Source organism: Physeter macrocephalus, chromosome 7, assembly GCF_002837175.3.
Source record: "Physeter macrocephalus isolate SW-GA chromosome 7, ASM283717v5, whole genome shotgun sequence".
In the NCBI taxonomy this organism is placed as follows: domain Eukaryota; kingdom Metazoa; phylum Chordata; class Mammalia; order Artiodactyla; family Physeteridae; genus Physeter; species Physeter macrocephalus.
The window spans coordinates 54028444-54040289 of record NC_041220.1 but is presented as its reverse complement, the minus strand read 5'-3'; the positions used below and the strand labels follow the sequence as shown (position 1 = coordinate 54040289).

Genomic DNA, 11846 nt, shown 5'->3' with positions numbered 1-11846 from the left:
TTTGTAGTATCTTTGTCTGGTTTGGGTATCAGGGTGATGGTGGCCTCATAGAATGAGTTTGGGAGTATTCCCTCCTGTGCAATTTTTTGGAAGAGTTTAGAAGGATGGGTGTTAGCTCTTCCTTAAATGTTTGATAGAATTCACCTGTGAAGCCATCTGGTCCTGGACTTTTTGTTGGAAGATTTTCAATCACAGCTTCAATTTCATTACTTGTGATTGGTCTGTTCATATTTTCTATTTCTTCCTGGTTCAGTCTTGGAAGGTTAAACCTTTCTGAGAATTTGTCCATTTCTTCCATGTTGTCCATTTCATTGGCATAGAGTTGCTTGTAGTAGTCTCTTAGGATGCTTTATATTTCTTGTTGTAACTTCCCCTTTTTCATTTCTAATTTTATTGATTTGAGTCCTCTCCCTCTTTTTCTTGATGAGTCTGGCTAATGGTTTATCAATTTGTTTTATCGTCTGGCTAATGGTTTATCAATTTGTTTATCTTCTCAAAGAACCAGCTTTTAGTTTTATTGATCTTTGCTACTGTTTTCTTTGTTTCTATTTCATTTATTTCTGCTCTGATCTTTATAATTTCTTTCCTTCTACTAACTTTGGGTTTTGTTTGTTCTTCTTCCTCTAGTTCCTTTAGGTGTAAGGTTAGATTGTTTGAGATTTTTCTTGTTTCTTGAGATAGGCTTTTATTGCTATAAACTTCCCTCTTAGAACTGCTTTTGCTGCGTCCCATACATTTTGGATCATTGTGGTTTCGTTGTATTTGTCTCTAGGTATTTTTTTATTCCCTCTTTGATTTCTTCAGTAATTTCTTGGTTATTTAGTAAAGAATTGTTTAGCCTCCATGTCTTTCTGTTTTTTACATTTTTTTCCCCGTAATTGATTTCTAATCTCATAGCATTGTGGTCAGAAGAGATGCTTGATATGATTTCAATTTTCTTAAATTTACTGAGGCTTGATTTGTGACCCAAGATGTGATCTATTCTGGAGAACGCTCCATGTGCACTTGAGAAGAAAGTGTAATCTGCTGTTTTTGGATGGAATGTCCTATGAATATCAATTAAATCTATCTGGTCTATTGTGTCATTTAAAGCTTGTGTTTCCTTATTAATTTTCTGTTTGGATGATCTGTCCATTGGTGAAGTGAGGTGTTAAAGTCCCCCACTATTATTGTGTTATTGTCGATTCCCTCTTTTATAGCTGCTAGCAGTTGCCTTATGTATTGAGGTACTTCTATGTTGGGTGCATATATATTTATAATTGTTATATCTTCTTCTTGGACACGTTGAAGGTAATTATCAGTATGTTATGTTCCTATTACAATTTTCATAATTGTTTTGGGTTTGTTTTTGTAGGTCCTTTTCTTCTCTTGTGTTTCCCACTTAGAGAAGTTCCTTTAGCATTTGTTGTAGAGCTGGTTGTAGAGTGGTGCTGAATTCTCTTAGCTTTTGCTTGTCTGTAAAGCTTTTGATTTCTCCATCGAATCTGAATGAGATCCTTGCTGGGTAGAGTAATCTTGGTTGTAGGTTCTTCTCTTTCATCACTTTAAATATATCATGCCAATCCCTCTAGCTTGTAGAGCTTCTGCTGAGAAATCAGCTGTTAACCTTATGGGGGTTCCCTTGTATGCTGTCATTGTTCCCTCATTGCTTTCAATAATTTTTCTTGCTTTCTTAATTTTTGCCAATTTGATTACTATGTGTCTCAGCATGTTATCATGCCATTCCCTCTAGCTTGTAGAGCTTCTGCTGAGAAATCAGCTGTTAACCTTATGGGGGTTCCCTTGTATGCTGTCATTGTTCCCTCATTGCTTTCAATAATTTTTCTTGCTTTCTTAATTTTTGCCAATTTGATTACTATGTGTCTCAGCATGTTTCTCCTTGGGTTTATCCTGCCTGGGACTCTCTGCGGTTCCTGGACTTGGGTGGCTATTTCCTTTCCCATGTTAGGAAAGTTATCGACTATAATCTCTTCAAATATTTTCTCGGGTCCTTTCTCTCTCTCTCTTCTCCTTCTGGGACCCCTATAATGCAAATGTTGTTGCGTTTGCTATTGATTCCTTCTAGTGTATTTTTCATTTCAGTTATTGTATTGTTCATCTCTGTTTGTTTGTTCTTTAATTCTTCTAGGTGTTTGTTCTTTAATTCTTCTAGGTCTTTGTTAAACATTGCTTGCATCTTCTCGATCTTTGCCTCCATTCTTTTTCCGAGGTCCTGGATCATCTTCACTATCATTATTCTGAATCTTTTTTCTAGAAGGTTTCCTATCTCTACTTCATTTAGTTGTTTTTCTGGGGTTTTATCTTGTTCCTTCATCTGGTACATAGCCCTCTGCCTTTTCATCTTGTCTATCTTTCTATTAATGTGGTTTTTGTTCCACAGGCTGCAGGATCGTAGTTCTTGCTTCTGCTGTCTGCCCTCTGGTAGATGAGGCTATCTAAGAGGCTTGTGCAAGTTTCCTGATGGGAAGGACTGGTGGTGGGTAGAGCTGGGTGTTGCTCTGGTGGGCAGAGCTCAGTAAAACTTTAATCTGCTTGTCTGCTGATGGGTGGGGCTGGGTTCCTTCCCTGTTGGTTGCTTGGCCTGAGGTGACCCAACACTGGAGCCTACCCAGCTCTTTTGTTGGGCTAATGGAGGACTCTGGGAAGGCTCACGCCAAGGAGTACTTCCCAGAACTTCTGCTACCAGTGTCCTTGTCCTCATGGTGAGACACAGCCATCCCCCACCTCTGCAGGAGACCCTCCAACACTAGCAGGTAGGTCTGGTTCAGTCTCCTATGGGGTCACTGCTCCTTCCCCTGGGTCCCGATGCACACACTACTTTGTGTGTGCCCTCCAAGAGTGGAGTCTCTGTTTCCCCCAGTCCTGTCAAAGTCCTGCAGTCAAATCCCTTCAAAATCTGATTCTCTAGGAATTCCTCCTCCCGTTGCCGGACCCCCAGGTTGGAAGCCTGACGTGGGGCTCAGAACCTTCACTCCAGTGGGTGGACCTGTGTGCTATAAGTGTTCTCCAGTTTGTGAGTCACCCACCCAGCAGTTATGGGATTTGATTATATTGTGATTGAGCCCTCCTACTGTCCTATTGTGGTTTCTCTTTTGTCTTTGGATGTGTGGTATCTTTTTGGTGCGTTCTAGTGTCTTCCTGTCGATGACTGTTCAGCAGTCAGCAGTGATTCTGAGGCTCTCGCAAGAGGGAGTGAGCACACGTCCTTCTACTCCACCATCTTGAACCAATCTCTAAAATTGGGGTCTTAATAGAACCTACCTCATAGAAATGTGGCGAAGATTCATTAACTCATTCAATAATCCACAAATATTTGTTGAACACCGACTATATGCTAGCCATTATTTTAAGCACTCACCTCGTTGTAGAAGAGAGATAAATAAGGTCCCATTATCATGGAGCTTATGTGCTACCGGGGGAGAAACAAAACAAATACATGTGAAGCTTGGGAGTAGTTACAAGTGCTTTGATGGAACTAATACAAGATGATACAACAGAAAGCATTTGGGGGTGGGACTGCCAATTAAACAGGGTAGACAGGGGAGATCTCCTGGTAGAGGTGACATTTAAGCTGTATGCTTACAAAACGGAAGGTAATATGCCAAGCTGTATATTCTTGGCAGATAGAGCCCAATGTATGTCAGCTATTTAACTTTTTAGAGATGAATGTATTTGCAAAAGGACATTAGAATGGGACTTTTCCTGCCTCACTATCAAAAAATCAGGAAAAAAAATCAACTGTGTTCAAACCCAAGAACACATTATGTCCACCTGAAATGACTTAAAAATAAGCCTGTAGCCTCATTCCTGCCTCCATAAACTGCCAGGAACTATTTCTCTTCTCCACACTCCATGCATCTTCCATTGCCCTCAAAGTATCTTCCTCAGAGATCCTGGGCCCAGGCTTGAGCCTTTCTAGACTTCTCACATTGTGATAGATATTGGACATCTCATTTTAGCAGATTCTTTTGGGGAGCAGTCATTTCTCAGACACTCAAGTAACCAGAGAGCAACAACCCAAACATTCAAATTTAAAAAACTGTAGTTTATCAAAAGGGATCCTAAAAATGTATAATGAAATTTGAAGTAAAAGTGATACCTTTTCCCCAAAAGTTTAAATTGCCTTTATGAGATGCGTATATTTATTTTTTATTTATTTATTTAAATTTTTGGCCACGGCATGCGGCATGCGGGATCTTAGTTCCCTGACCAGGGATCAAACCCATCCCACCTGCATTGGGAGTGTGGAATCTTAACCACTGGACTGCCAGGGAAGTCCCTAGATGCATATATTTAAACATCTCAGAAGGGGGATTTAAATTCTAATTCTTTCTTTTTGATAGGGATTGTAGTACGACTTCAACTTTCCCTGAATCATATGTCTCCCCTTCATTCTTTTCTTATTGTACGTATTTAATCCAACACACAGGAATATAATTTTTGTTTGTCCTTTAGATGTAGGAAAAGCATGGTCTGATGCAGGTAGTATCAGGGAGCAAAGGCCAGTAGGGTAACCAAGGGGCACAAAAACATCTTTGAGAAACTGATACCACTGGAAAGTTGTGTTTATCATTAACTTCTCTCAGAATTCATTTTATTCTAAGTGGATGGAAAGAATATTTTAATAGTACTTGGAGTATGGGTTGAGAGCCCCAAGAGACACATTGCTCTGCCTTCAAATAATGGATCAAGTTAATCACCACTGGTTTTGGGGAGTTTGCTTTTGTTTTTGTCAACTGGGGTCTGCAAATTTGGAACAGAACTAAATTGCTTTGGATAATAAAACAGAATTTAGGTAATGCCACCTGCGGTCTTCCTTCTTTACCACATTGCTCTTCCTCTAAGTAAATGTAACAAGTACTTAAAGAATATTGATTTTAAATGTGCCAAATTATTGGCATATCCTGGTCCAGCCCAGGTTACTGACATAAACCATAGCCACAGGTTCAAGTGAGGCAAAAGGCTGAATCTGGGAAATCCCAGAAGCTAAGAGCAGCGTCCAGTGATCTGCAAAGAGCCACTTCTGTTAGACCTCATGATTCTTGAATTCTCTGAAAGCAAATAGTATATCCTTATATTACTATTTAGACAAAATCAAGATTTTTGCTTCTGGGAAAAGGAAAAAAATGTAGTCATTAAGCACCTATTATTGAGATGAAAAGAACACACCTACTTGTCACTTTCATAGATTATCTCATTCAATTCACACGCTGATCTAGTGAGTGAGGTATTGTTATCCCCATTTTACAGGTGAGAAAATTGAGGCTTAGAAAAGTGAAATAACTCACCCAAGTCACACAGAGGTCAAATAATTTGCCCAGGTCCCACAACTAGCTTGGGCAGAGTTGTGACACAAATCCAGTTGTGACTGACTCCAAAATCTGTGTTCTTTCCATGACACCAGGATGTTGTACGATACTTATCTGGGTATTGTATGTACTTACATCATCACTTTAGCCTCTTCAATGAAATCCTCTTCAGACATGGAGCCTTCACTGATGGCCTTGATAGCTACCTGGACATGTGCTCGCCATTGGCCTAAATAGACCACCCCAAACTGGCCGCTTCCAATCTCCTTTACAAAAGCCAACTCAGATGGATCTATCTCCCACTTTTCTGGAAAAGTAAAACATCCATGTTACAAATAAGGAAAAACATGTTAAATTTTTAGAGCTAGAAAAGGTTTAGGAATTTTCTCGACCTATTCTCTTCTTTTTCAGAGAGGTTTAAAAAATTTATAAATGAGTGGAAAGGACCTGTAACCATTTTTAATACTCTTATTGCGGCTTAAAAGTATAATTCCAGAATTCAAGTATAAAAATACAAACCTCACTTACTTGGAGAGGAATTATGGATACCAAAACATGCTTTCTCTTTCCAGAGAGACCCAGGATAAAACAGTTCTGTGTCTTTCTAAACTAAACCTGCCGAAACCAGACCTGGAAGCTAAATATGTATGCCCCCAGTCTGTTTTTATCCTGGTGAGTAAACTTGTGAGATTAGATAAAATTTGGGGTCCCCCCATGTCAGTTTCTTTTATTGTTCCTTTGCCCACTCCCACCCCTAAAGGGCTTTCCTGCCCTTTCTCCTTTGCGAAAAGTCTAATCAATTCATCTGATAAATATTTTCAATATTAAGATTATAACCCATATCTAAGTGTATGTTTGAAATGATGCTTGCATTACTGAATATTTCTCACTCTACAGAAGTAAATCAAGAAAAAAAGAACTGTTTTTAAAATAACCCTTTGGAAAACTCTGAGAATTAAATCTTAACTTTTTAGTAACCACTTTTATATAGCAACACCACCATCTGCTGGAACTTTAAAATAATGCATTTAAAAGAATTGTAATGGCCAGTGACCCCTTGTACCAGGTTTTGCAAGGTACTCCCCTTACCAATAGTAGGTATGTTTTTAAAATAACATGGGAGAATATATTCATGACCTTGGGACTGGCATAGATTTATTCAACAGAACATAACTATAAAGGAGAATATTGATCGATTATATATCATAAAAATCCTATTTATCCAATACACCCCATTAAGAAAATGAAAAGGTAAGCCACAGACGGGGAGAAAATATTTCTTAAAACATATAACCAACAAAGAATTCCTATTCAAAATAAGAATAAATCGATTAGGAAGAGGCAGATAATCCTATTCTTTAAGGGTTAAAAAAAAACTTGAATAGTGTATTCTCTCACAAAAGAGAATATCCAAATGGTCACTGAACCTATGAGAAGTTGATCAACATAATTAGTCATCAGGGAAATGCATATTTAAACCAAAATGAGATACCACTACATATGCACCAGATTGGCTAAAATGAAAAAAAAAAACCAAACCAAACCAAACAAAAACCACGAAAATACCAAATATTGGCAAGGGCAAAGATGTGGAACAGCTGAAACGTCCATACACTCTTGATTAAAGTATCCTCTGGTATAAACTCTTTAGAAAACTGACTAAATCTGAGTATGTTCATACTCTCCGACCCAGAAATTCTACTTTTAAGTATATTTCCATCATTGTCGGGGCATATGTGTGTATTAAACATTATCAAAAGGCATACAAGAATGTTCATAATAATATTATTTAGAAGAGCCAAAAATTGGTTACAACCCAAAAGGCTATATGAAGAAGGATGGGCAAATCCACTGTGGTATAGTCATGCAACGTAGCAGTTCACCGCAACGCAGGTGGACCAACGACACTCAACATCGTGGGTGAATTCACATGTGGAAGGGTGGAAGAAAGAAGCCGGACATGGATGCCTGGTGTCCAATTTCATTTATATAAAATAGTCAAAACCAGACAACATTACTCAGGCTCTAGATTTATGAACTGTGCACTCTTCTGGATATTGAAAAGTTTATTTTTTAATTAAAAAGGACCATGTTTAACTTAGATAAACTAATGATAGAATATTTTTAACATATAGTATTTATGGGGCAGAGGAATAATCTAGGCACCCATAACACCCTGAAATCACCTTTCCATCCCAATTCACAGAGACCCTGAGTCCTGCTTATCTGTTACACAATAATGGTGTTATCTTTTTTTTGTTTCAGTGTATTCTGAGTCCCCCTAATGAGATAAATTTAAGGAAATAAAGTATCACCAAATTAGAAAGCAGGATTCTTTGGCTCTTATTTATTCTCACAGATTTGCAACTATCACATTCACTAGACAATAGTTCAAATCAAACTTGGTCCAAGTTCTATTCGAAAAAAAGGTGACAAGGACACTTTTAGCAACTCATTTTAGCAGTTTCTCTTGGGGAGAAGTCATTTCCCAGCCACCCACATAATCAGAGAGCAACAACCCAAACGTTCAAATAAAAAGAACTGTAATTTATCAAAAGGGTTCCAAATAATGTATAATGAAATTTGAAGTAAAAGTGAAACATTTTCCCCCCAAATTTAAATGCCCTTAGGAGCTGCATATATTTAAACATCTCAGAAGGGAGATTTAAACTTTGAGAAGAAATGTATCTAGACAGACTCTACCTCAAAAGAGCTGAGAATTTAAAGAACATAGAGGGAACTTGGGGTAGGTTCTTCACTGGATTTGATTTTTACTTGAGCACATGTGCATACTTTACCATAGCTAAAACCAGCTGTGGCCGGCAAACAACTGCCCATCAGCCCAACTGGGTGGCGGAGACGGGACATGAGCCCTGGGGAGAAAAAAAGTCAGCATTTCAATCCTAGTTACTAGTACAAAAGAAAAAGCCAAATATACTAGAATATAGTGCCATTCCTTAAATAGATCAGACAAAAAAGCATTCTACAGTTAGTCTGTTTGCTTATTTTTCCCATTAGAAAAACACTTTTCACAAAATAATATTTGCTCACTGAACAGAAATTAAAGAATCCAAGAAAATACAAAGATGAAATAAAGGTCCCTTACAAAATCTGAGTATCCAGGGACACACTGTTATCACTCTGGTGAACATCTTTGCAAAAATTTCCTTATGCGTGTTTGAAACATCTGATATGTCTCACAGAAATGTAAATGTTTTGCTCCAAGATTTTTACACTCAAAATGTAATTGACATATGTCAATGACTATAAATAGACCTTAAAATTATTTCCAAGATTTCACTATTGTAAAACATGCTGTATATTTTTGAACATATATTTGTATGCACCTCTCAAATTACTGCCTCAGGCATAAATTCCTTAAAATGTGACTTCCTGATCAAACAGTGTCTAGAATGTTTGTACTAATTCATTCAACCACCAACAGTGTTTAAGTGTACCCATTTCCCCATCCTCCTCTTGAGAGTAGTTTATTATTATTTTTTAATAGCATGGTAGAGTAATGAGACTTCTTTTGATTGGGTCCACATGTAGTATTCCATACAGTCAATTTCAGTTTTTGTTCAACAAACATTTATTATTTATTTCTTCAACTAACATTTCTTGAAAGACTGCTTTGTGACAAGCATTATCTAGATGGTGGGAGAGAGCAGTGAGTAAGACAGCGATGGTCCCCACTCTCATGAAGCTTACATTCCAGTGGGAAGAAAGAAAATAAACAAGTACATGCACACACAAGAAAAAGCAGATGATGAGTGAAGTAGATGAAATAGAGCTTCTTCAGAATGAGTGCCCACAGAAGGCCTTTCTGACAAGACGACAGCTATGCTGACATTGATTGATGAGTGGCCATCTACAAGGATCAGGAGGAACAGCATTCCAGGCAGATGGAACAGCATATGCAAAGGCTGGAAGACAGGAACAAACTTGGCCAACATAAGAACAGAAAGAAGCATTATTAAGTGCCCATTGTGTGCAAGACACTTCTCTAAGTAGATCCCAAAGATTCCAGAGGACCAAAGATGAGGAAAATGAGGACTCTGCACACAGGGGCTCCATCTCAGTGAGGGAAGACAGGCAGAGAGAGGCAATTTCAATGTAAAAGGAGTAAGTTCTGGGATGAAGATACGCAAGGTACTCTGGGACACAGAGGAAGAGCACCTCGCACATTGTTGGATTCAAAGAAGTCTTCTGTCAGGAGATGATACCTGAGATGGATCTGACAAAAGGAGTCCACATTGTAGGCAGAGGTAGCAGCATGAGATGATACTGATACTTAGAGGTATGATGCAGGAAGAGCTACTTGAGCAAAGAGTGAGAGGCAGAAGAGGCAAGAAATTATACATGAGAGGTAGGTTATATTCTGGTTGTGGTCAAGGCCTTGTGTGCTGTGCAAAGGAGCATTACATCTTCCTGCAGGTGGGAGGGAGCCATTGAAAGATCTTAAATAAGGGAGTGGTGTAGTCAGATTTACATTTTGATACAACATTCTGGCATCAGTATAGAGGATGAATGAGGGGAAGTCATCCTTGAAGGCAACAAGACCAGTGAAGAGGCCACTGTAATTATCTAAGTGAACAATGATTAGGACAGTACTAGTAGACAGGGAGAGGCAGGGACCTACATGAGACATATATAGTATATGAAATTAATTGCACTTGATAATTAATCAGAAGTGCAAGGAGAATGGAAGTATCTATTCTGACTTCCATGTTTCCAGCCCCTGTAGGTGGCAAGATGATGATACGATTATCTGATGATGATACACCAGGAAGAGCAAATTTGGAAGGAAAGTAGTAGTATAAGATGAAGAGCTCCATTTCCTCATTGAAGTTCAGGGCGTGTGGGATTGCAGGTATCTGTGTCTACCAGGCAGGAGAATCATGCAATTGAAGTATAGCTGATGTACAATATTATGTAAGTTACAGGTGTACAATGTAGTGTTTCACAGTTTTTAAAGATTGTACTCCATTCATAGTTATTATAAAATATTGGTTATATTCTCTGTGTTGTATAATATATCCTTGTAACCTATTTTATACATAATAGTTTGTACCCCTTAGACTTCAATTTTCTTAATGAAGTAGAGGGTTAGGCAATTTACTGATAGGCAGTGGATAATACTAGAAAGAGGGTCTTGAGGAGAATGATGAAAGTTTGAACAGAAAACAGGAAAGGATGCTTACCGGTGACTCTGAAGACCTAGTTGGGGTTAGAGCCCTCATGAAGTTGGGACTCTATAACACATGATCAAAATAAAGAACATAATAGGAATTTCCTTAAGACCCTAACACCTTCCTCTAACTTCAAAGTTTTTGTTTGCCAAATATTTTTATTCTGTGAATTACTACCAGTGGTTTAGTGATGGTTTGTCTCTCTGATAGAAAAAAAAAAAAAAAAAACCACGTCTGTCACTCTCTTTGCATTGTCCTTACTTCTGGTAAAGAGATGGACCGTCATGAGCTAAATTGATCAGAAGTCAAAAAGTAGATGGGATAGTCATGGGTTTCAATTCACAGCCTCATCTAAACTGGATCCTCCAATGATCTAAGTTGCCTCTTTCTGGAGGAGATGACAGTCATTAAACACAGACTCTGGAGCCAGTAGGTTCTACGGCTCCAATGATTTCAAAGATTTCTGTGAATTCAAATCTCAGTGCAAATACTTATTAACGGTGTGACCTTGAGCACAACTCATGCCTCAGTTTCCTCTTCTGTAAGATAGAGACATCAACAGTATCTACCTCATTGGATTTCTCTGAAGATGAAATAAATAAATATACATAAAATAGGGTCTGGTTCAAAGTAAGTCTTCAGTAAATATCAACTATTTCTGAGTCCCATGCCTTTCTTCCTATCATCCTTCTTTCTCTTTGTCTTATCTCTTTTCTACTTTCTTTTCTCCCTAATAAACAGCCGCCATAGTTAGAAGTTCTCAACCCTTGTTTTTCTTTTTTTTATTGTTTGATCTAGCTTTAATTTTAAAAGTTATCTGCGTGGTATTTTTTTTACATTATAAGAATAATTTATATACATTGTAATTTTTTAAAACCCTCGGGCAATCTACAAAGCAGAAAATAAGTTTCCCTTACCCCCAGTCTCATTCCCCAGAGGTACACATTAACAGTTTGTAGTCTGTTATAATCTTATTAGTTTAAAAATTATTACCTAAACTTTAACAGGATTTTTCTATGTGTGTGTGAATGTGTATATTTACTTTTCAAAAGTAAGACTATAAATATACTGTTTTGCACCTTTTTTTCTTTACTAAGCAACTTATCTCTAACATCTTTTCAGGTCAGCACATCCTGATCCGCCTGGGTATTTTTTTTTAACGTCACCACAACCACTCCGTTTCTTAAATTTTTTCTTTGAAGGAAGGCGAAAGAAGAGTGTGAAGAAGAAAACTCCTGATTCTAAGGGTTTCTATCTCTAGCCACAAATATGTCCTCACTGGCCCCACTCAGACATGTTGCCACTTCCTCTCTAACCAAACGCCCAGTGACCATCAGGAATATCC

The 11846-nt window shown here is 38.0% G+C and overlaps 1 protein-coding gene across 1 annotated transcript in view; it reads right to left on the bottom strand.

Annotated features, from left to right (window-relative positions):
- TXK (TXK tyrosine kinase) overlaps positions 1-11846 on the bottom strand; it is a 48963-nt gene that overhangs the window by 15608 nt on the left and 21509 nt on the right. The window contains exons 8-9 of the mRNA XM_024131990.2: positions 8108-8182; positions 5445-5616 (exon numbers count right to left, since the gene is read on the bottom strand). Of these exons, the coding sequence (XP_023987758.1) occupies positions 5445-5616; positions 8108-8182 (247 nt within the window). The remainder of the gene's footprint in view (positions 1-5444; positions 5617-8107; positions 8183-11846) is intronic.